Source organism: Theropithecus gelada, chromosome 12, assembly GCF_003255815.1.
Source record: "Theropithecus gelada isolate Dixy chromosome 12, Tgel_1.0, whole genome shotgun sequence".
NCBI classification, from domain to species: domain Eukaryota; kingdom Metazoa; phylum Chordata; class Mammalia; order Primates; family Cercopithecidae; genus Theropithecus; species Theropithecus gelada.
In genome coordinates, this window is record NC_037680.1 from 45395550 (window position 1) to 45422230 (window position 26681).

Genomic DNA, 26681 nt, shown 5'->3' on the forward strand with positions numbered 1-26681 from the left:
TGTTTGGTTCTTTCTCCCCTGAAGCTCTATTAAACTCCTGTTCTTATATAATACATCTTATAGTAATTTGGGGCAGCACCATGGACTCAATGAAGTAGCTATTTCTAGAACTGGAAGAGCAGTTGAGTCTTTAGTGGCAGGATGCAGTAAGAAACTATGCTTGCTAAATGCGTGTTCTCTCACTGTGCTTCATCCTGCTGCTCCTGAGAAAACGTGTTCTATGGAATTTATTTAAAGCATCTGTTAGAAATTGAGACCCCTGTTTATTCAATATTAATACATTAAAAACAAAAGAGAACCCCATCATTCCCTTGTCATTTTCATAAGGTCATAAAGAGTATGCTACTTTGTTCCAAATTTGTCCATTGTGAACCAATGTTTGTAATGACTGCCTAGTGGATTCATGTGTTGGAATTTTATTTAAGACAATTTGAAATTACATCATGTATAATGGATGTGCTTGTAATTAAAAAATTCTCTGACTTATTTGCTTTGATAAGTCTTGCAGTTGGGGTTTTATTTTACTGTAGACAATTTTTCACTCTAGTTTTTAAAATCTCCTGATGCCTTACTAAGTGCAAGGCACTAGGTTAGGTGACCAAGTTGATTCAGACACAAATAAGATGTATCACTCACTTTAAGAAGCTTATAATTTAGAAAGGGGATAAGTCAGCATGACTTTGATTAAGGCTCAATAAGAAAATTGCCATGAAAATTTTCTAATGAAGGGTGGTAGGGGAATGAATGTGAGAGTATCAGGGCTGAAACATAACGTGCAGTAATGAAGAAAGGCTTGGAGGAGAATAGGTGGGCTCTTTATGTGAAAATTAGACAATGTCTACAAGAGCAGAACACTTGTATCCTTAGGAAGAAATTGTATATTGCTATACATGTTGTTTCCCCTCCTAGATCTTTAATTTTATGGTACTTTGAATTATGTTAAAATTGATAGCATTAATTTAAATGTATCTTAAAACCATTATAAAATTGTATGAAATCAACAAATGTCTGTGAAACCTAATTGGCTTCCATTAATTCAAATATTTTGATAACTTGTAATAAGGGCTAGCCTATTCAAATACCTTTGTTGATCAAGATAGTTTTGCCAAAATTATTGTAATTTAAGAAAGAAATTTTAAAATTTGAGAAAAAAAGTTTTCAGGTATTCTTAACTTTTATAAAAGGATTTCTACATATGAGCAAATAATCTGCTAAGTACCTATAATTCACACATTCTGTGTTTGTTAGAATAGTTTGTCTAAGACTCTTAATTAACCCTTAGAAGTCCAGTTTTCATTACCTTGTATTCTTAAAAGTAATCAATTAACTAATCTGCACTAAAAATATTGTCTAAAATTTAGAGTTTTCATTAGGTCTTAATGTTCTGTCTTTTAGTCTGACTTGAAACACTGCTAGGTATATACCTAGAAAACTCATATTCTCAGGCTTAAAGGGCACCCAACAGTCCCCAGGAGAGACTTCTTCCATTTCCCCCCATGAGCAGTTGGTGCCTGACCTTTCTGTCTTCTTCATAAGTAGACTTATGATCTACAACAGCTAATGGAGGTTCGTGCACCAGGTAAGAAAGCTGAGACTTGGAGCGTTGCCGGATGGAAGCTCTGTAAACAAACAGAAAGATAAAACAATGTAGACTGTGGCCAGATTGGAGCAGGATCAACTGGTGTCCAAGTTTACATCTCATATGTCAAATAAATAGAAATGTTTGGTAGGTCACATGGTAACCAGGAAAGGGAGCCTGCAGGTTAGGTTTGACAGAGCTGTTCTTATGGTAGAGCTAATCAGGTTGATTGCTCTGGGCCCTAATATCTTGCAAGCATTGGACCCAGATTCAGAGTGCAGTCAGGGAGGGAGAAAGAGAAACGGAGCAAAGTTGTCCTACCAGTTCATCAAAAAACCACCTAAGGCTCAAATACTTTCTAAACCCTGGTTCTGCTAATTGCTGCCTTTGCAACAGTCTATTTCCTTTACCTTCCTCTGGCTTAGATTGTGGTCTTGATCTCTCTCTCTCATACCTGATGTGTTCACTTTAGCATGGTTACAAATGATATGTGGAAACAGGGCCTCTGAAGATATTTTCTCCAGGCTATGTACTACCCCTAGAGATGCATGAATGAGTATCTTGTTGAAATATAATTTAGCTCAATGTGTTCATTCATATATTCATTAATTCAACAGAAGCTTATTGGGCATCTACAACACACAAACAAAGGCCAAGTGATGTCGGGGACACAAAGACTAGCCAATGACAGATGTCTCCTTCAGAAAGTTTGAATCTTATAGAAGAGGCCTGTACCACACCCTGATGTAAAGAAGAATGTAGTAAGTGCTATTAGGCAGGTTTGAATAAAGAGTATGGAAAGTCAAATGAAAAAGAAACGTATGGCAGGTGTTACCAAGGCAAGATTCATGGATGAGATGGCTCAGGTAGGATTTGGTGATTTGCAGACTATAGAAAAGAGCATTTCTGATTGAGAGAACAGTACAAACAGAATCATGGAGACAGGGGAGGACAGGCTTGCTTGCTGAATATACTGAGTACATGATAAGCATGGGAAGTGATTGGTTCAGGCTCCACCCTTCTCTTCCCTCCCCCAGACTCCTGGGAAGGAGGCCCCCCTTCTCCTCTACGTTAACCTTAACGTATTTAATGCTGGGAGTTGTTGACAATTATGTTGAGACCTTCAAAAAAAGAAGTTTCCTGAAAAATGAAGCCAATGGTGAAATAGTCGAGCTGAGAAAGGAAGAGAGAGAAACTGGTATCTATCTTGGATGTATCACTGAAGCTCTAGCCTTGCCTGAAGCCAAAGCATCTTTGGAATATTTAGTTATGTGAGCTGATTCTTTCTCTCTAAAGGTAAAGCCAGGTTGGGTTAGGTTTTCAGTCATTTGTAAACAGTCTTAATGGCTAAGAGGCAATGCTGAAGACTGTGTTTTAGAAAGAATCGCCTAAAGTAAATGGTGTAAAGAGAGAGATGTGAGTGATGAGGAGACCTGCATCAACTGTTTTAGTGCCCTGTAGATGAATCCATTCACATATCTTCCTCTAGCATTTTGTATCCAAGTGATATTAGACCAAAACAAATACCAAGGTGGTGCCTGCCTACTATATGCTCACCCAGCCTTCTAGAGAAGGCAGTAATACATCAACTGAGTTACTCCAATTTGTTCCCATTTCATGTTAACAGCACTGCCATCCTCTTAGTCACCCAGGTTCAACACCATGCAATTACCTCAAGCCCTCCCTCTTCCTTGCTCTTGCACATTCAGACTCTTGCCAAGTCTCATTATGACCAGGCATTAAACACTCCTCAACGCTACTTCCTGCCATCAAACCGGCTTCTGGGACACCTCCAGAGACTCCCTCCCACCTAGCCTGAAACTCCACAGCAATGAAGTTATTTCTCCCAGTTAGGCAACAGAGGTCAGGATGTCTTCCTCAGAAGGTATGCAGAGTAGGCTTACGTCTGCAGGTGAGAACAAGGTGCATGATAGGAGGAGACTTAAGGTCAAGGACCTAAAAAGCAAACGCACAGCAATGGACTCCAAGGTAGGAGTTTGTGGAGGAGGAGAGGCCATCAACATATGACTGACTACCTTCCAGCTCTGAGTATGGGAAGACCTATATCCTTTACCCCTTGGATATCTACTTTATATTTCTTAAGTATCTCTCTTTCACCATTCTCCAGATCATTCATGCTGTCTAGCCTAGGCTCTCATGAGGCCATGGGCAGTGCATGTGCTAGGCAGGTTTACCTCTCTCATCTACCAGAAACACCATCCCTTTTGAGAAACTGACAACATCTGTCCCTCCCCTTCTCTGAAGCTGTGTACCACTTCTCACTGCAAATAAAAACAACTAACTTGGGGGAATACTCTTTCTCAACATTATTATTTAGGAAATTTGTGGCTGTTTTCTATTAAATTGTTCTTGAATCTAAAATATATTGCTGAAAAGGAACTTAGCCATCAGATAAAACTGGAACCAAAGAAACAAGATACATATTAGCACTTCATTTAGTCATCTTTTAACGACGACAAAAGAAATCTGTCAGCATATACAATGAGATATTTTAACAGACTTTCATACTCAAATATACAAATCTTTCTCTGCAGAAGGTTAATAGCTACTTTCTGTGTGTACATTGTATTTCTGGATTTCTCATCCTAATCACCAAAATGTAGCATTTGTGAGAAACTATAGTCAAATTAATGTTCATATTTAAATGGTTATCTAGTCCTAATAATAAACTGCAAATAAACTACTTAGCATGGGTAGAATTTTGTTCATCTGAAGAGTTAAGAAAATATTTATTTTCTTGTTGGCCTGATCATAAGAAACATCTCCACTTTGCAACCTTTAACCTACCGACCGAAAGAGATGCCTAGTCATTCTCTGTGTTTAAGAAGTTAGTTGATATTTTCGGGTTGTGATTATAATGACTTCAATGATTTAAATTTAGTATTCCAATCAGAAAAGCGTGACTAAACTTACTATCAGGTGCCTATAACATTGTTTTATACCTTTTACATGACAGAGTAATGTGAAGCTATTGCTTTGTTGTTTGCCAAATTCAATAAATTCAATCAAACTAACATTTCTTAAAATTTGTTTGAATAAACTTGTTCTCAACAAGAAAGGAAAACCCAAGTCTGAAAATTCAAATTGATAAGGAAAAGATATACTAGGGCCTGAAGTATTTATCTACATCTGAAAATAAATACACTACTTTTTGTGAGCTATTCTTTGAATATTTAAATGAATAAATCTGTGTTTGAACTACTTGGAATTGTTAGCTGAATGTTTTATTTTAAGGCTTTTTAATGATTTTTCAATAAATAATTATCCATCTTGAATGTGCAAGTCCTATCTCTGAGACTTTGCACAGCCTTGCATTAAATGTCCTAGAAATGGAAAGGGCAATTGTAGAGAGATTGCTGCCATCTCATTGCCTATTAAAAACCTTCTGACTTAAGAAAAAAAAAAAAAAAAAAACCTTGAGTAACGGTTATAAATATAGACAAACACTCCTGGGCAGAATTCTTCTTAATACAGACTTTTAACATTAGAGGAACAGTTTTATTGAAACTCTTAAACCAGGATGAAAGACTAAAGTGTATAGCCTCACTAATAGCATACTCCAAAAATATATTTTGAAAGTAAACAGCTTTATATTGATCCAGAGAAAAATAAATAGCTCTTATTTAGGAAAATTCTTTTTAAATGCTAAAAAATTACATTTCTTATTTCATCTTGTTAAGGAATGATTTGACTTCAGATGGGTTACTCTGGGAGCAGAAGTGTTTGTAATTCAATTGTCCCTCAGTAGATTAAAGAATGGAGCTAAAGGTATGAATTTGACCTTCATATAAGACAGTGTTTCATACCACAGTTAGCTTGGAGCTGAGAAACACTAAACACCGATTTTTAAAAAAAAAAAAAAAAGAAGTCCCCTTTCTAAGCTCAATACACAACATTTTAACCATGAAGCATCTCCATTGTAACCCTTATCCCCAATAAGATGAGAAGGTAAACAAAAAAAACCATGAATTGGTGACAGAAATGTCAACAGAGCAACCAAGGATCATTTGCATGTTTATATTTGACAAGACCTGGCAGTCTACTCAGAGTTTCCTTGTTGTACCTGAGATATTCTCTGAGGATTATGACTACAGAGGACTCCTAAGAATATTTGGAAACCTTGAAATCTGCCCCGTGACTTGAACTTACCTTAAACTATCCTGGTAGCTCCCTCTGCTAAAGGTCCTCGCAAGCATGTCATCTTCAGTTGCATCTTTTCCTACTCAACACAGCATGAGCAATTCTTTAGTACATATAATGAACAGAACCATACCTAAGTAGAATTCTTTACTATGTTTGCTTAGAATATAATTACTATGTCTAATGCCAAAACATTCTGTTAACTTTTTGGCAATAAATAAAACTCGGGACTTGTCCTGCAGATTCTAACATAAAATTTCAAAATACTCAGCAAGACTGAGTCATTTAAACCATACAATAGCTTGTTACCTCTATAGAAATAGGTATTTTTTAGCATAAATCATAAAAAGTTTAAGAGAAGTTCATCAGAAGTAGCAAAAAAAAATGATAGAAACACTGAACTTTTCAAAAGTCTGTTCAGAATAATCCTCATATATTAAATGTATATAGTAGTTACACCTAATGGAGTGAAATGGTAGAGAAAGTTTAGAGTGGTTGGTTAATTTAGACTGCGGTAACCACCAAGTCTGAAAATTCAGACTGATAAAAAAGAACATGCACTAGAACCTGAAGTATCTATCTACATTTGAAAATAAGTATTACACTTTCTTGTCATTGATTAATTCACTCAGCCAATAAGCATGAAGCTTCTACTGTGTGCGGAACACACTCTAGGAAGCCTCTTCCATTTGCACAGGCTAAACAACAAAAAAAGAGGGGATAAAATTGAAAGTTAGAAGACCTTGGTTTTAGTGCTATAACTTGATTAGATAGCTTAGCTTCCTGAGCTTCAGTTGTTTCCTTTACCATCTATATAATGCCTGCCAGGGTTGTTGGGAGAACAGTGTGCATTGAAATACATAGAAAACCATAAAGCACTATAGACATTAACTATTTAATATAACGTACAAGTATAGGGAAAAAGCACTTGCCCTTTATGTCCTCTTCATTAAGGGCTTGATTTCCCTGACTTTGCAAAGTCACTAGAGTGAAGTAAACACCTTTCCTTTCCAATAAGTCTTCATGGGTGCCTCTTTCCACTGCAGCGCCATGTTCAAAACCAATGATAGTATCTGCAGCTTTGACCGTAGACAAGCGATGAGCCACTGAAATAATTGTGTGCCCATGCTGAATCTGTAAGAATGTGCAGTGCACCATTAAACAAAACTGTAAGACAGAGCTGACACTGACCTTCGGATCATCTCAGAATCCATAGGAAAGTTACATCCTTTGTTCCTGGGAATATTCTTAAACAGGCTGTGCAGACATTAGAAAAGGCCAGCACATTTTCTTGCAGCCATAAACCCCAACACACACTGGCCCTGTTGCTGCCATTAATCAACAGCTAAATTTTTTTTTTAAGGTAATTTAAAAAATATCATAAGCTAATCTTCATAAGATTTAAACTTTTACATGTGTAGCTTTTGGAAACAAATTATAACTTTCTTCTGTTCAACTGTGAGGAAGATTGTAGTCAGCTAATATTTTCTAAACAATCAGACTAGATGCATGAACCCATGTAGTATCAACTACTCCCATCCCTCCCACCCCACAATGAGCTGCCTTTCCTGCAGCAGCACAAGCATTTCCACATGGACCTGTCAAATGGACTGAGACTTCCACAAACCTTACTCAGTGCTTCTTGCACCATGGCTTCACTCTCATTGTCCAGAGCTGAGGTGGCCATGTCCAATAGCAGAATCTTGGGATTTCGGATGAGGGCTCTGGCGATGGCTACCCTTTGTTTCTGGCCGCCACTCATCTGGCCTCCTCCTTCTCCAACAAGGGTGTCAAATTGCTAGATGGAAGGTGACACCAGTCATGAAGGGAAAAGAATTTGATGGCTTCTGACAGTGATCCACTACAATGTCCTTTCTATTATGGCTTTCTTCTCAAGCACAAATTTTCACTGCTGCGACTTCCACTGAAAGAAATTTCCCTTCCCCAGACAGGTTATTGTCTAATCAATGTTTACGTGTGAAATAAAAAAATTGATTTATGCTTTTATTCCAGGGTTTACTGGGCTATGTAAATGTTCCTCTTTAGTTCAACTTCAAATAAGATTTTTCAACCAAAATAAAAATTGGTCACGGTCCTAAATATCTATCTTAGAGGATTAAAGCACAGAGCAAGTCCTTGTCTCTTGTCTCTTGTTAGACGACACAGCAAAACATAATGCAAAGGCTGCTTTTGTATTATGAATAAAAGGTCAAACTAGCTTTATAAGGATTATCATTGACAGAAGATGGTTACTGATTCTCTCACAGGTCTAGCACAACATTGGAATCTAATAATTAGGTATTAACGGACAGACACTTATTTTGCTTATTACTAACCAACACGAATTGAGCCCCTACCGTGAATAAAGCATGGTGCTGAGCTTTTTACACATAACATCTCTTTTAGTTCTCATAGATACCTTATGAGGCAGGTGCTGCTATTTGCAACTGATGAATAAGGAAACACTGGGCCCAAAGAAATAAAGTAACTTGAGAAAGTTCATGAAGTCTATAAATAGAGAAGCTGGGATTTGTATCAAGGCAGTCTGATTCTCAAGCTTTATACTCTTCAACTACTAGGCTGTATCATAGCCACAGCTGCAATCCTATTCATAAAGAGAATTTAGAAAGCTGAAAGAGAAGTGTTCAAGATCACTGACTTTGAAGGCAGACCACCTCAGTATGAACCTTGTCTTTCCACTTACATGCTGTATAATCTTGAGCAAGCTCTTTGACCTCTTAGAACCTCAGTTTTCCATCTGTAGATGGAGATAATAATATTAGCTGCTTAACAGGGCTGTTGTGAGGATTTAATGAGTTAATAGATGTGAAGTGCTTAGAACAGTGCCTGGTGTGTAGTAAGAACCGTACACATGTTAACTCTTTACAATAACTCTTCTTTGACTTAGCAGACCATCGGTGGCGAAATCCATTTAAGTATAATGCTGAAGAGTTGGCTTTTGCAGTTGTTGTTGCTTAGAATGGAGATAGACAAAGAATAATTTTTGACACAATATTAGCTGCCTAAGCACAAGAAAATTATAAGAGTAGACATCATGAGATTATTGTGCAAGTTATTGCCACATGACGTTTAGCATCTGCTTAGACAAATGCTTAATAAAAGGAATAAGGACACTGTATCTATGTCAAAGGAGTTTTAAAAAAGATAGTTCCCCATTTTGGTAGATGTTTAATATATTACCAACAAAGGGAGCTTTTCAAAAGAAAACTTCCTTTTTTGATAGATTTGAACATATAAACAGTGTATTTTCAGATGAAAGGAAAAACTCATGGTACTTTTTCAGACATGAAGCTAAAACATGGCTTAAGAATTTAATTACTTGGGAATCATATGAAAAGAAATGTGTATAAGTGTGCTACTTTTTTTCCTTCTATGACATCTTGGTTTCTCTCAGGAATGTACGGCTAGGGTACCTGTGGCAGGTCCATGATGAAGTTGTAGGCATTGGCCTCCTTGGCAGCTTGGACTATGTCTTCCATTGTTGCATCTTCTCTGCCGTAGCGAATATTTTCTGCAATGGTGGTAGAAAACAGAACTGGCTCTTGCTCCACGATCCCAATCTGATCTCTAAGCCACTGAATGTTAAGAGAGCGAATGTCATGGCCATCCACGGTCACCTAGAGAGCATGGGCACAACATCACAACTTTTGGAACCTTTCAGGGTTCTGAATCATAATATTATGTCATACTTGACCAATGGGCAGAAAAAATAGAGGCCATTAAGATTCTAATGGAAACAATTCCTCTTGAAATGTGGTTCTTTATATAAGGATGATAATATATAATTGAAATCAAGTATAGCTGCAGAACAATTCATTGTAGAAACATAAATGATGTAAATAAAGGTCAGTTAATTTAACACCACTGGCCCAGGAATGGACAAATTTTTGATTCCAGTAAAGAGTAGAGTCAGTTATTCACTATATTTTAAATATTTTTATATCTTTTGAGTTTTGATGAAAATGGACTCAAAAGATACAGTAAAAATAAACAATGATCCCTATCTTGTATATGTGGATTATAGTAAGTCTTATTTCTGGCCAGATTCATCAAATAACAGTTTGCTGTTAAAAAGCAAGTGAAACTATCAGTGGGAGCAAATAAAAATCACTATTAGTAAAAATGTAAAAATCTTACATCAAGAAACTATGATTTCTATATATCCAGAGTGCAGTTATGGTAGTATGTAGTGAAGACTACCCAATCAGAGATGAGATGTCTGTGAAAAACGAAAACTCTGTTATATTTGCCATGCCTGTGTAATATTATATGCATGATAGAGAACTCATTTTGTTGAAGCCATTAAATACACAGTTAAACGATTCCGTCTCAAGGCATCAAGGAGATGCTGACAAGAATGATTTTGAGACAGAGTGAAAAGAGCATGGGCTTTGGAACCAAACACACCTGGATTCAATCCTGACTTGGTCATTTACATGCTGAATGACCCTAGACAACTCTCCATCTCTCTGACTCTCTGCTTCCTTGTTTGTCAAATGGGCCTTTGTACCTTTGGGGGTCATTGTGACAATAAGTAATTATTTTAATAAAGTATCTGACACATAATATGTGATAAATAAATGGCAATTACTAATACTCATTTTTCTTAGTTTCTTAGGACGGCTATCTCTTAATTTCAAGTCCTGTTATTGTTCCTATATTTAGTGTTTGGAGAACTTAAGGACACAATAACATTTTTGTTATAATACAAAGAAAAAAGTGGAATAGATAGTTCACTGAAGAGGCATCAATAGCATTTTAAATGTACAGTTATTTATAGTCAAGCGATGGGGATACATTCTGAGAAATGAGTCCTCAGGCGGTTTCATCATTGGCGAACATCACAGTGTAGTTACACAAATTTAGATGGTGTATATATATATATATATATATATATTTTTTTTTTTTTTCCAAATGTCCTAGCACTATTACTAAAATCAATCATTTCTCTTAACTTGATCTGCAATGCCATGAAGTGACATATGTCAGATTTCTATATATGGTCCATCATAATCTTACGGAACCACCATCATATATGAAATCCATCACTGATTGAAATGTTGTTATGCCACACCTGACTGTATCTGCACATTCAGTTACATTACACAGTGAATGGAATTGACTGGTTATTCATTGAACACTGGTACCATGTAGGGAGCGTATCCCATCAATTCAGTAACAAATCATTAACTCTGCATGCCAGCACAGTCTCAATGTATGCCACGCCTTTCTGTTTGATCAATATGCTGCCATTTGCCCTTTACTGTCCCATGTATTGAGGAGTTTCTGGAAGACACTCACCATTCCTTCACAGGGATCATAGAGTCGCTGAATGAGCTGCAGTGCTGTACTTTTTCCAGCTCCACTGGGTCCTACCAGAGCTGTCATTTCCCCTGGTTTAATGACCATGTTGAGGTTATTTAGAATCTGGAGAAGAAAGAAAAGAGCAAAGTTCAGATTGTCACTGTTTACCAAATCAAACATTTGGGCTACAAGTGCAGAGGCTTTTTGTGGATACTCGGTGTCTGCGTGTGTGTTTACGTATGCCCCCAAAGCAATGTCCACTGATATCCATCAATAACCAGCAAAAGAAAACATTGGCAAGGGTGAGGTTTTGGCATTTAGCACATTACTTAATTATTTCACTGAGAGCCATGACCAAGAAAAGAAATGATGTACATTAACACAGGTGAAGTAAATAAGACATGTTAACTTTCGAAATTATGTTCCAAAATCTAATTTAAAATATTCCTGACATACTAGGATAAGGAGACTATGCCAATTAGTTAAAGAAAAAAAACCATTAAGTTAGAAATATAGTACTAATTTACTGATCATGGATTAACAGTAAGATAATTTGCAGACTGTAAGCCACCCTTCCTGTGTATGGTGTATGAACATACCATTTGAATAAACTTACTTAATAAATATTCATAGTGTGTTTGCTAGGTAGAGACTGAATGCTGGCTAGTAGGTCTTGTGAGGAAAGAATGAGAAGCTAATTCATAACTATCCGTCAAATATTTTCACCAATTAAGAGGTGATTTTTGTACTGATTATGAAAAGTGTGGCTTGGGGTCCTCTGTGTCACAAAATCTCACACCTTTCATTTCACACTAGGAGTCAAAATTGCAAATACATTTTCACTTATTAGTCTGTATTGGACTGTAAGCTCCCAGGGCAAGCAGGCATCAAATGTGCTTGTTTATTATTACAGGCCAGTACAATCTGGCACACAGAGGGTTAAAAACATACTTGTACTATGAATAAATACATATAGGTTTAAGTAAGGAGATTTTATTTTGCTATTAAAAGTAATGGCAAAAACCATAATTACTTTCCACCAACTTAATATAAGTTTTAGCTATGTGTACTACTTTGTAATTTATAGCTTACAAAGCACCTTTACACACATTATAATATTTGATGTTTAGGTAGATATGTAATAGGTAATAAAAATATACTTTAAGTATGGAATCAGAATATATATTTACTTATGTTTTATATATTTATGTATATAATGTAGGTAAATAGAGATATACACCTGTATTTGTACATTTGTCATATATATTTATAGATATATTTATATTTACCTACATACCGATAATGTAGGTATGTATATATAAATATAAAACATAGGTAAATATATATTTACATATCATATATTTATGTATTATATACTATAAATATTATATAAATATTGACCTGCATTTTATGTATATGTTTACCTTCTTTCTGTATATATTCATATATTAAAAGAGAGAATTATATATATATATGTATGATAGGTATGTAGTGTCAGAGTGAAGTTATGCTAACAAAATGGGATTTAGTTCTGTGCAGATAACAGAAATATTATTAAGAGAGAGTAGCTAGAGATACTCTGTTGAAAATGAGGAATAAGTCTAATTTCAAAGCCAATTTATTCAGGGGTAGTAGATCCTAATTTTCCTGTAGAGTAAATTGCCTTTTAAGATAATTTAAAGGTAGGAAATTAATTTTTTTTCACCATGTGCCCTGAACAAGACACGAGAGCATAATATCACAAGGATACCTTCCTATAAAGGCTGATGCAGTGGCCCTAGTGAATTCACAGATGGGAAGTAAAAACCTACATAATGGCAGCTTTCCTTTGCCTCTTCACACCGTATACTCAGTGTCCTCCACTTTCTGCAGTCTCTACGAAGGTTGGGAGGAACCTGTGCTTCTTGATTGTTCTAACTGCCTTGTCATTTATCTAGCACATGCATAGAAAGACAGGACCTGCCACTCATTTCAACAGAGTGTCCTATGGTTCTTTTAGCCTGAATGTGCTGCCAGACTGTGTCCTAACCAGGGGATTTGCACATTATGGTTATCACAAAGGAATGTGGTGTGTTGCCTGAGATGAGCCAACACTGGAGGATACTTCCAGATAAAGACACCTCTATTCCCTATTCCTAGGAACTGAGTCAGGCTTCAGAAAATGAGCAATTTGTGGTTATGCAAATAAATCATCAAAGAAGAAAACATCTATTGTTCTGGGGAAAAGACCAGCACTCACCTTGACCTCTGGTCTGGAAGGATAGTGGAAGGTCACATTATGGAATTCAATTTCACCCTTGAGTCGATCCAGCTTGTAACCATCTTCTGACATGCAGTCAATGATGGGTTTCTGGAGTGAAATACAAAAAGGACACAGTGTAAATTCAAACTAAGATGCACAACTCAATTCAAATTGTAAATTCAAACTAAGAAACATCTTTGGCATATCTCTGCAATGTTTTATCTGGTTGTTGCTCTGCTTTATGAGTAAATTCAAATGAAGATGTATATATTTATTGTGCCTCTTAGTTTGCATGTATCTTAATTTGAATTTACTAGAGCAACAACCAGATAAAACATTGCAGAGATATGCCAAAGATATTTATACATTAAACATTTATTAATAATAGTGAGAATAATCACTACTTATTGAGATATTATATATTAACATAATACATATTTAATTAATTTATTTAATTGCTATTATTTATTGACTTATTACTGAGATATTATATGTGTACTATTATATAATAATACATATTATATTGTATTAATGTTGTATTAATATTATAAATGTATATGTTAACAATATTATAATATATTTTATATTACTATATTATTAAGATAATACAGGAGGCAATGTACAAGGTGTTTTCATACTTTTATTTACATAATTGTCACCATGACCAAACTAGACAGGTGATATGCCCATTTTTCAGTTGAAGAAGCAGAGAAATTGAAGAGAGATTAAGTTTCTAGGACCATGCAACTAATCAACCAATCTGGGGTCCAAGGGTATTCTTTTGAGTATCCATGGTAGATGATGATTAAAACTGAGTGTTCCTAAATGATGTCTTCAAATGCTACCAACTTTCAATTCTTGTCCTGAATTTCACCTCTTTTGCTAAGCAACAAGCCCAATCTAGAATTTAACCACTCTGGTTAATCAGAGCAAAGTGAGGGCCTCCTCCTGCTACCAGAACACTCCAGCATCATCTTCTTCCCTTGTCCATAACTAGTGACAGAAATTCATCACTGTATTAGTCCACTTTCACACCGCTATAAAGAATACCTGAGACTGGGTAATTTAGAAAGAAAAGAGTTTTAATTGATTCACAGTTCCAAATGGCTGGGGAGGCCTCAGGAAACTTACAACCACAGCTGAAGGCAAAGGGGAAGCAAAGCACGTATTACATGGTGGCAGGAGACAAAGCACGTAGGGGAAACTGCCACTTTTAAACCGTCAGATCTCATGAGAACTCCCTCACTATCACAAGAACAGCGTGGGGGAAAATGCTCTTATGATCCAATGACTTCCCACCAGGTCTGTCCCTCGACACATGGGGATTACAGTTCCAGAGAAGATTCGGGTGGGGACATAAAGCCAAACCATATCAGTCACTTTAGCTCTATTTAGGAGTATAATGTAATCTGCCTTCTTATTGGGTTGCTAATAAAGATAACAATTTTTAAATGCCTTAATTTTTTAGTTTCAGGGCACTTTTAGAGTCATCATCTTATTCGAGCATATAACAACCTTAAGAAAGAGGTAGAATTTGAATACATTGACATCAACTTTTTTTCTTTTTCAGAGACAGGGTTTCATTCTGTCACCCAGGCCAGAATGCAGTGGTGTGATCATAGCTCACTGCATCTTCAAATTCCTGGGCTTAGGCCATCCTCCCATGTCAACCTCCTGACTAGTTGGGACTATAGGCATGTGCCATGACACCCAGCTACTTTTAAAATTTTTTGTAGAGACAGGGTTGCCCAGGCTTGTCTCAAACTCCTGGACTCAAGCCATCCTCCTGACTTGGCCTCCCAAAGTGCTGGGATTACAGGTGTGAGCCACCATGAACATTTTTATGTGGTTTTCAACAATCTCTTTGTATATGACACCCCAAATTATAAAAACAGATAAAGCAATGAGTCAGTTCCTTAGTAGGTTACAACTTCACTGTTTGGCGAAAAAGTATCAAACAGGGGACAGGGAACCAAACAGGTTCAGTGAACCCACAAATCACCTCTGGATTTCCAGGGCTTGCTTTGGACTCAGCTCAGGGCTTTTTTTTTTTTTTTTTTTAAGAGAGAAAGAACAACAAATTACCAACTTCCCCTTCTGTTCTTGGCTTTCTGTTTGTTTGTTTTTTGAGACAGGTTCTCACTCTGTTGCCCAGGCTGGAGTGCAGTGGCGCAATCATGGCTCACTGTAGCCTCAGCCACCCTGGGCTCAGGTAATCCTCCCACCTTAACCTCTTAAATAGCTGGGACTACAGGCACATGCCACTGTGGCTGGCTAATTTTTGTGTTCTTGGTAGAGACAGGTTTTCACCATGTTTCCCAGGCTGGTCTTGAACTCCTGGGCTCAGGCGACCCGCAAACCTTGGCCTCCCAAAGTATTGGGATTACAGGCAAGAGCCACCATGCCTGGCGCGTCCTTGGATTTTGACTCCCTAGCTTGGCCTCCAGTGTGCTTCTATAGACTAACCAATAAAATCCCTTTTGCCATATTTAGAAGATAAGCGAATTTTATGGACATGGCCTTGAAGTCCTGCATGGTATGGCCCTTCCCATGCCTCCAGCCTCTGCCCCTTGTTCACGCTATTCAGTTGCACTGGGCTTGTTTCAGCTTCTTTAAATCAGCAACCTTTCCCAACCTGGGGGCCTCTCTTCCATGAATGCCCTCCCTGTTCTTACTTCCCATATCCCACCCCCTCGAATCTCCCTTTGCATGGCTGACTCTTCAGTTCTCTGCTCAAATGCTGCCTCCTCAGAGATAGCATTGGCTGTCACCACCAACCAATTTAAAGACTCCTTCTCCCACCCCAATCGCTGTCACATTGCCCTATTTCATTTCCTTCCTTTACTTACCACTCTCTGCTATTGTCTTATCTTTGAATGTGCATACTTCTTTACTGCCTGTCCTCTCCCAGCATGAGTAAAGAACAGGGTTCTTACTTGTTCTCTTGTTGCATTCACTCCCTTGAGGCAGGAGAATCGCTTGAACCCAGGAGGTGGAGGTTGCAGTGAGCTGAGATTGTGCCACTGCACTCCAGCCTGGGCAACAAGAGCGAAATTCCATCTCGAAAAAAAAAAGAATTGGCACCAGCACATGATAGCATTTAATATAATAAGTGTTGCTAAATTAAGGGCCTTGTGATAGCTTCTATTTTTAACATTAAGGTAAATTCTTAACGGGTGCTCTCTCCCCAGCCCCCACCCGTTAATGGACTTTACTTTTGGCTTTTACATACCCTGTCTATTGTCTCAAAAATACTGGTGGCTGCTGCACGTCCAGTTGCAAAGGCTTCCAAACAAGGAGAGGCATTGCCAAGATTTAAAGCTCCTACTATGACACTGAGGAAAATCTGAAATGAAAAGAGAGAGAGATTTTTCATGTGTTTTTGTTAATGTGTAAATCGTAATTACTATCATTTGGGTCATCCATGTTAACTCAGAGAGCTATCAGAAATTCTCTTCTGTGGGTTCGAAAGCTAGCTCTTTGGCTGTTTGGAAATACCCAAAATAGTTTTTGTTCTGTAAAGCATTTCCAATTTTTCCACTGTTATGATTTAGAAGACCACTTTATTTTTTACTGAATATTACTCTTCTACAAAGTAGAACTGTTTTGAAATGAGTAAGAAGTCTAAGCAAGGTAGCATGTAGACCCAAAGTGGACTTGAATAGTGATTTGATCATTGAATTCATTATATAATCAACCTTATAGTGATTTTCTGGTTAAAGGGTTGCCAAAAACAATACAGACACTAAGATCAGCCTGACTATTCTAGAGGCTGGTACACGCAAAACCAACCTGCTACTGCTGTTACCGCTATACTAATGCTGCTATTATAGTAGTCACTGGGATAACTACTGCAACTACTATGAATAACAGCAATAATAACAATAATAACAGGTATGTTTCTAAGTGTTCTATCTGTATTATTTCATTTTATCCTTACAACAGAAGAGTGAACAGACAGGTACGGAGGCTCCTAATTTGCATTAGGTTACAACACGTCATAAGTAGTAGAGCAGAATTTGAATCCAGGCTTTTGACTACCATTCTACCTAGCTCCCAGACTCACCTGTTGCTGGCTACATGCAGGAGGAGTGATCAGGTTCCTGTGCAGACTTGGGGCAGCTGTTCTTTGACTTACCAATGCAGTCATCTCATTACCTTAGGGGAAGGCTACCTGATCATGCCCAGATGTTCCTACCAAATAGCACTCTGTTTTATTTATATCAGCACTGTTTATAAAGGTGAGGAAGAGGCAATGAGGCAAATCCTCAAGTTGGCCTCCAGAAGGAATACCAGTCTCCTCTCTACCCTGTCAGCCAAAGAATGGTCCTATTCTTGTGACTCGCATAGAGGATGTTTCATTGGCTACAGTCTACTGCCAAGCCAAAGAGTGGCCCTGCATGAATGTAGTCTTTTTCAGGTAATCAAATGATCCTGGTCTGTGATGGTTTCCATAGGCCAGACCCTTCTCATTTGTTCTATCACACTGGGGCAAATTGCGCGAGTCTCTCCTGCTTCTCTTTCTTCCTTGTGGCTGGAGTGGCTGAACCATGGAAAGTCTCAGAGCCTCTCAGCCATGTCTCTCCCTCTTCAGTAACCTCTTCATTCACACATTAGGATGATTAACAGGGCCAGGGCTGCCCTACGTGGGTGGTGGGTTAGCTCACTCATGCTTTCTCCCTAGAGTCCTAGCCTATGCATAGGGACAAAAATTATCTCTTCATCTCCTTTTCCTCAATTATGGCATGTGGTTCCTCCCATAGGCAGATTATGTAATCTTTCAAGCCCCCATTTCTTCATCTGCAACACAGGGATAATGATAGCATATATTTCATAGGATTATTACAAGGATCAAATGAGATAATGTGTGTAAGGATGATTAATCCAGTGCTAGCCACTTCAATGGTAGTAATGATGTTGGTGATGATGATGCTGACAGTGAAGAAAGTATTGAGGTCCCACACTTAGGAGGTGGTAAAGGGACAGACAGAACACTTCTTATGGTCTAATTTAGTTTAAGAGCACACGCATCAGAGGTTTTCCTACCTCAGCAAAGGAACCTTCCATTTGCCCTAGATCCAGGGCCAGCAAACATTTTCTGCAAAAGGGCCAAATAAGTGTTTTAGGCTTTTCAGATCATATGGGCTCTGAAGTAATTACTCAACTCTGCCATGTAGTATAAAAGCAGCCACAGACATATGTAAATAAATGACCGTGGCTCTGTGCCAGTAAAATGTTATTTATAAAAATAGGCGGTGAGCTGGATTTGGCCTGTTAGCCATAGTTTGCTGACTCCTGGCTGACTGGAGGCCTAAATTGAAGTTTGGGGTCCAAGTCTTTGAATGGCTCTCTGGAGGGGGAGGAGTGAGTGAGACGGGACAAAAGCACATTCCCAAACCATCACAGTAGCTAGCAACATCCCAATAAGCCATCACTTGTCACTCTGAACATCATATTCTTTAGCCCTGTGAACAGCAGAAGTAGTGTAGACAGAGAGATGGGAAGAGAGACTGCTGTGGAACAATCAAGCTATGGGTGTGCTGGAGAAAAACGGGTCCGTGGCCCCTGGGAAGACAGAGTCAGGGGCAGGAAAACAGTGGTTAATAGGTAGGCGCCAAAGTCAGGGAGACCTGAGTTCAAATCCCTCTTAATGTCACTTGGCACATATTTCTTGACCTCATGGCCTCAATTTCATGTTTAAGTGGTAGTATAATGACACCAATTACAGAATGAGATTGAGAGCATTTCATGCAGTAATTTTGTTACATAATCCATCACTCAGTGCTTGACACTTTATATATACTGAATGAATGTCACTCTCCATTATGTGATTATTTTTATTAATGAATTCTAAAACTCAAGAGGGTCATGAAAGAACAACCTTCTGCACCATTCAGGTCCTCTTTGTCTTTCCCTACCAGACTACAGAGTGTATTTTTTCTCTGTGTACAAGTGATACTAATTATAGTCACTTATGTGAACTACTTACTATTTATGCCCAATTACCATGCAGCCAGTGATGATTTTGTGCATCACAAAATGTACTAGATTAATCAAATCGTTAATTAGTTTTGTGGATTAAAACACTCAACTCAGCCCATGCACACTCAGCCTTCATAGTTTGCTGCTCAGAAGTTTGGCCAAGACCTCACTGAAAGAGAGAGAGAGAGAGAGAGACACACACACACACACACACACACACACAGAGAGAGAGAGAGAGAGAGAGAGAGAGAGAGAGAGAGAGAGAGAACAAGGAGTATAGTGTTAAAGAATGCATTTCATCTTCCCAAAGGAAATTTTCTCTTAAGATATAAGCAGACGCTTACAGAAAGATGTTGGGAGTAACAGGTTAATAATTAGTGATTAAAATGTTAGAGACCCATAGTATGCCATGCCTGCACATAGCAAGGACTCAAGAAATATCAGTTGAAAGAATAAATTATTTACAAAAGTTAAAGTAGCTCACTGTACAATGGGCAGAAAATTTAAAGATGAGAGCCATAAAATTGGATTCCTACTACAGACGGTTACCAAAGGGCTTTTTATTCAAGTGCTTCCAGTTGGAATTGTGTATTATTTGATTTTCAATTTACCAATTCACTTTTCCCTCTGAACCATTATTATTGTGTACCTCTATCCTCTCCTTGTAGGCATGGAAAAAGGGAAAAATAAGTTTTCTCAATGCTTGTCTTCTTGCATAGTAAGTATATATAAGCAGCTAGGACTAAGGCCAACTACTGATATCTCTAGTTTGGCAAATGTCAAAGTTCTTAGGAGGAATTGGATTAATAAAGACAAGGGACTATAGTTACAATTTGGACCTGCAATACTTCATTGGCTTTTCCAATCTGCAAAAAATGTACCTAAGTTGTTAAGAAGTGGTTAAATTATAAAATTGGTAACACTTCCCATCCATACTATCTCTTTAAAGTTTACAAAACACATGAACCTGTATTATCATATTTATTTCCTTTAACAAAGTTCAAAAAATGTCAGCCATTCATGTTGCAAAGATAAACTGAATTGAAAAGGTTGTTCTTTGTGTATTATCATGTTTAATGAAATAAAGTCCGTGGCTTGGAATGATTATGGTTTGACCTCTGATAATCACTTCCATTTGCAAATCAAAATCCTACTCAATTTTCCCAGGCAATGTATTTATCCTAAAGCAGTAGATTATGAATTTTAAGCTTTCAACTAGCAAATTTCTGGTTTACAAGGTTTTGATATTTTTCATTGTTTGCTCTACCCAGAATCTGGAGCTAAAAAATTTTACTTAAGAATTTGATATAAAACTACTCATCATCTACTTGCAGGCCAAATGAAACAAATATTTCATTTTTTGTTTCCCTGACCTCATAGATCTTACTGTCTGAGGGTGGAAAGGGATGGGCACAAGTGTAAATAAATGCAAATATTCAATGTCACACAAGTGCTTTGAAAAAAAAGTACAGCAAATCACAAAAGAGAATAAAAAATGGGTGAGTGTAAAAGGCCTGACTGGGAAAGTGACATTTAGCTGAGAATTCAAACAATGATCAGAGTCCAACTGCAACAAGAGAGAGCCATAAGCTAAGGAGGAAAGGCCTTGGGAGAGGGAGCAGGATAAGAAGCCTTCCTTGACCCCAGTCACACCTGGTTATCCTGCTATTCACTGTCAAGGTTCTCTGTCCTTGTCTCTATTTGTCTGTATTCATTTACATGGTTACTTATTTACTGCTTGTCTTCTCCATTAAACTGTAAATTCCATCAAGGCAAAAAAGAAAATCCCACATTTCTGTTGCTCACTGTTGAATCCCCTGCATTTTCTAAGTGTCTGGCACATAGTAGATGCTGAATAATTACTTATTGAATGAATAACTGGAAGGACAATGAAAATTAAAGGCATTAGCTACTTTAGCACAAGTGAGCAATAAAGTACATTTGTAATACCTGTTCAGTTAAGGATGTTATTGACCTGGCATTTTAGTAACTCATTATGTTTCACAAATACCTTTATTAGTACGTATCTTGGACTGTCATAAAGCTCAGTTATATGAGCTGTTAATTTTTAGCTGAGAGATCACTGACTTTCCATTTTCATGGTATATTTGCTTTTGGACTCAGAAAATCATTTCATAGCTATAAAGTCTTCAGTTAATCTGAAATTATTAAATTGTGGGTTTCATCAATTCAAATGTTTAGCATCTCTTTACTATAAAATGTATAAGTATTACTTGTTTCTCTATAAAATTTCTAGAAGATAACATTGGAAAAACCCTTCTAGACTTCGGCTTAGGCAAAGATTTCATGACCAAGAACCCAAAAGCAAATGCAATAAAACAAAGATAAATAGGTGAGACTTAAACTAAAGAGCTTTTTCACAGCATAAAGAACAGTCAGCGAGTAAACACACAACCCACATGATGCGAGAAAATCTTCACAATCTACACATCTGACAAAGGACTAATATCCAGAATCTACAACAAACTCAAAAAGTGGGCTAAGGACATGAATAGACAATTCTCAGAAGAAGATATACAACTGGCTAACAAACATATGAAAAAAATGCTCAACATTACTAATGATCAGGGAAATGCAAATCAAAACCACAATGTCTCTTGCAAGAATGGCTATACTAAAAATATCAAAACATAATAGATGTTGGCATGGATGCAGTGAAAAGGAACACCTCTACACTGCTGGTGGGAATGTAAACTAGTACAACAACTATGGAAAACAGTATGGAAATTCCTTAAATAACTGAATATAGAACTACCATTTGATCCAGCAATCCCACTCCTGGGTATCTACCCAGAGGAATAGAAGTTATTATATAAAAGAGATACTTGCACACACAGGTTTATAGCAGCACAATTTACAATTGCAAAACTGTGGAACTAGCCCAAATGCCCATCAATCAACAAGTGGATAAAGAAACTGTGAGATGTGTATATATGATAGAATACTACTCAGCCAGAAAAGGAATGAATTAATGGCATTCACAGCAACCTGGATGGGATTGGAGACTGTTATTCTAAGTGAAGTAACTCAGGAATGGAAAATCAAACAGTGTATGTTCTCACTCATAAGTGGAAGCTAAGCTATGAGGATGCAAAGGCGTAAGAATGATACAATAAACTCTGGGGACTCAGGGGAAAAGGATAGGAAGGCAGTGAAGGATAAAAGACTACAACTTGGGTTCAGTGTATACTGCTTGGGCGATGGGAGAACCAAAATCTCACAAATCACCACTAAAGGACTTACTCATGTAACCAAATACCACCTGTTTCCCAAAAAACTTACGGAAATAAAAAAAAAATTTTGTTAAGGTATTACTAGTTTCCGCAGACAGACTCCATAAAATCATTGATGCTTTTTTCCTGAGGACACCAAAATAATAAACAAAACATCTAATCCATGGACTTTTCTGAGATACCAGAAGGAAATGTTATGTCTTGGTCAATAAGTCAAGGTACCTGGACGAGGGTTCCTGGTGTATATTCTCCTTCATCCAGGACAAGTGTGGAGCCATACCAGAAGGCCAGTGCATAACACAGAAAGATGAGACACCACACGAATCCCGTAAAGAATCCCATCACTATCCCTTTTCTAATTCCCCAACGCTGGGCAAACACAAGATTTTTCTCATACCTGTGAAGAGAAAACATTTGAGCCAATTTCAGCAGAAACAGCTCAAGTTATAATGTTTAAGACAGGCCATGATGCAGTGGTTTTACAAAATGATCATAAAATCATCCCAAACACAGCAACTTTAGGAAGAAAAATCTCCAACAACCTTTGTGTAGTTTTTTCAAGTTTGTTTTAACCTGACAATGAAACATGTTGAAAGGACGATACTTAACAAAGCTGCCTGATTGCTGCTTGGATTGCATAGTGAGGTAAGCTTGGCCCCAAGAGAAAAAGAATTTTCAACATAAATGTATGAACAAGAGAGATCTAGTATTACTTGTGTTTGAAGTGTTTCCTTGAGTCACATGACATGTCCCTATCAGAAAATAATGCAACTGGTTCCAAATAAGCAGACCAGACTATTTTGTTTCCAGCTCCCCAGGCTTGGAACTAGTGTTTGCACCAACTCATCTACAACTCACCCATCTTCCCTGTGGCTGAGATGCTGTGTTGTGACATACGGGTCAGGTTCACAGCCATGAGACATGGATAACTGAAACTATGTGGAAGTCCAATGCAAGGAATAGGTTTCAGTAATTCTATGATCTAGCCATTAACAATGGGCATTGTCTCATATATAGCTCAGGCATTCTGAAACCACCTTCCTACATCTCAACTGAATTCATGGAGAACTTTTAACCTTTTGCAGGACACAAACTGAAGGTCTATCCTATGTTTGTTACCATTTTTAAAACACTACACTGCCTCTTTTATTGACAATAAAAGATAATGTCTTTCATGGTGGAAGAAATATGCTACTGAAATTTTTTACAAGAAATAAAGAACCTCACTCCACAAACCAAAAGAAGTGGGGAAAAGAGGATAATAAAAGGTTATAAATCCTATTAATCTTTTTTACTTGGTGGATTTGGTAGCAACTGAGAATAACACCATCTTACCAAATCTACAACACATAAAGTAAGATTTACTATTCAGTTGGTAGTTATTTTATAAAAATCAAAGCATGGCACATAGTAAGTACTCAATAAATACCAGATAAATTAAAGAACAAACAAAATTACATTTTAGACAACAGTATTATTTTGGCCATTTGGGTTTTTCTTTTCATTGAGAGTTAACCTCTAGAATAGTGATCTATAATTTATCAACACTAATTTGTTTTTTGAGACAGGGTCTCACTCTGTCATCCAGGCTGGAGTGCAGTAGCATGATCACAGCTCACTGCAACCTCAGCCTCCCCAGAATCAGGTGATCCTCCCACCTCAGCCTCCAGAGTTGCTGCGACTACAGGTGCACACTACCATGTCTGGTTAATTTTTGTATTTTTTTGTAGAGATGAGGTTTCACCATGTTGCCCATGCTGGTCTCAAACTCCTGGCCTCAAGCAACCCACCTGCCTTGGCCTTCCAAAGTGCTGGGATTACAGGTGTGAGCCACTGTGCCCAGTCTATTTGACTAAATTGAAATCTTATCAGACTTTATAAAGAACATGTAGCATGGTACCTGAATAAAACGTGTTTAATTAAAAAGGTGTTCAATAAAAATGTGTGAAATAGCATTTTGAATCATGTTGGCATTTCTTTATTATTTTTTAATTGACAAAAGTTACATATATTTATGGTATACAACATGATGGTTTGAAGTATGTATAAATTGTGGAATGGCTAAATCAAGATAATTAACAAATGCATTACCGCACATACTTACATTGTGTGTGTGTGTATGTGGTGAGAACACTTACCTCTCACCTGCCCCCTTCCCCTCAAGGCCCGTGGTACTGTTCTGCTCTCTGCTTCTGTGAGTCCAACTCTGTCAGTGATATCATGGGGTATTTTTCTGTGCCTGGATTATTTCACTTAATGTAATGTCCTCCAGGTTCATCATGTTGCTGCAAATAACAGTATTTTCTTCTTTTTCAAGGCTGAATGGTATTTTATTGAACGTGGCATGTAAATTTACACACACCATATTTTCTTCATTCACTTGTCTGTTGATGGGTGCTTAGGCTGATTCCATATCTTGGCTATTATGAATAATGTTGCAGTGAACATAAGAGAACAGCTATCTCTTGATATACTGATTTCATTTCCTTTGGACATATACCCAATAGTGGGGATGCTGGATCATATGGTAGTTCTATTTTCCATTTTTTGAGGAATCTCCATACTCTTTGGCTGTACTGATTTACTTTCTCACCAAAAGCGATCTGTGTAACAGGGTTTCATTTTCCCCATATACTTGCCAACACTTGATATCTTTCTTCTTTTTATAATGGCCATTCTTACAGATATAAGATGATATCCCATTGTGGTTTTGACTTGTGTTTCCTTGATGATTAGTGATGTGTGACATCTTTTCACATACCTGTTGTATGTTTCTTTTTGTATATTTCTATTTGTATGGTTTTTTTTGAGAAATGGCTATTCAGGTCTTTTGACCATTTTTTAATCAGGGTGTTTCCTTGTCATTGAGTTGTTTGTGTTTCTTGTATGTATTGGATATTAATCCCTTATCAGATGTATGGTTTACCAATATTTTCTCTCATTCTGTAAATTGCCTCTTCACTCTGTTGATTGTTTCCTTTCTGAAGCTTTTTAGTTTGATGTAATCCCATCTGTCTATTTTTGCTTTTGTTACCTGCCCTTTTGTGGTTGTGCCAAAAAATCATTGCCTAGACCAATGTCATAGAGCTTCTACCCTGTGCTTTCTTTTAGTAGTTTTTCAGTTTTACATCCTACATTGAAGACTTTAATCCATTTTGAGTTGATGTTTGCGTATAGTGTGAGATAAGGATCAAATTTCATTCTTCTGCATGTGGATATCCAGTTTCCCTAGCATCGTTTATTAAAGAGACTGCCCTTTCCTCATGATGTGTTGTTGGCCTCTTTATTGAAAATCAATTGACTATAAATGCATGGACTTCTTTCTGGGCTCTCCATTCTTTTTCACTGGTCTATGTGTCTGTTTCTGTGATAGTCCATGCTGTTTTGATTGCTATAGTAATCAAATAATCAAATAATCTAATAATAATCTACTACTTTCTAGTAGATTTTGAGATCAGGTAACATGATGCTGCCAGCTTTGTTCTTGTTCAGAATTGCTTTTGCTATTCAATGTCTTTTGTGGTTGCATAAGAAATGGCAAGAATGGGTATTTTTGTCTTGTTCTTATCTTAGTAGGAAAAGCTTTCAAATTCTCACCCTTGAGTATGATTTAGCTGTGGGCTTGTCATGTGTGACCTTTATTGTATTGAGGTACATTCTTTTTATACCTAATTTGTTGAGCATTTCTGTCAGGAAAGGATGTTGAATTTTGTTAAATGCTTTTTCAGCATCTATTGAGATAACCATATGGTTTTTGTCTTTCATTCTGTTAATGTGGTATATTACATTTATTGACATGCCTATGTTGAACCATCCTTACATCCTAGGGAGAAATCCTAGGATCATGGTGAATGATACTTTTCATGTGCTATTCAATTTGGTTTACTAGTATTTTTGTTGAGCATTTTCACATCCATGTTTATCATGGATATTGGCCTTTGATTGTCTTGTAGTATCCTTTTCTGGCTTTGGTATCAAGGTAATATTGGCCTTGTAAAATGAGTGTGAAGTATTCCCTCCTCTTCAATTTTGTGGAAGAATTTGAGGAGGACTGGTACTAGTTTTTCTTTAAATGTCTGGTAAAATTCAGCAGTGAAGCTATCAGGTTCTGGGCTTTTCTTTCATGGAAGACTTTTTA

At 37.3% G+C, this 26681-nt stretch overlaps 1 protein-coding gene across 1 annotated transcript in view; it reads right to left on the reverse strand.

Annotated features, from left to right (window-relative positions):
• The window catches only part of ABCB11 (ATP binding cassette subfamily B member 11), a 111417-nt gene that overhangs the window by 40772 nt on the left and 43964 nt on the right, over positions 1 to 26681 (reverse strand). Inside the window, exons 10-18 of the mRNA XM_025404926.1 lie at positions 22766 to 22940; positions 16540 to 16653; positions 13305 to 13415; positions 11063 to 11188; positions 9175 to 9378; positions 7368 to 7538; positions 6673 to 6874; positions 5750 to 5813; positions 1517 to 1619 (exon numbers count right to left, since the gene is read on the reverse strand). Coding sequence (XP_025260711.1) covers positions 1517 to 1619; positions 5750 to 5813; positions 6673 to 6874; positions 7368 to 7538; positions 9175 to 9378; positions 11063 to 11188; positions 13305 to 13415; positions 16540 to 16653; positions 22766 to 22940 — 1270 coding nt within the window. The remainder of the gene's footprint in view (positions 1 to 1516; positions 1620 to 5749; positions 5814 to 6672; positions 6875 to 7367; positions 7539 to 9174; positions 9379 to 11062; positions 11189 to 13304; positions 13416 to 16539; positions 16654 to 22765; positions 22941 to 26681) is intronic.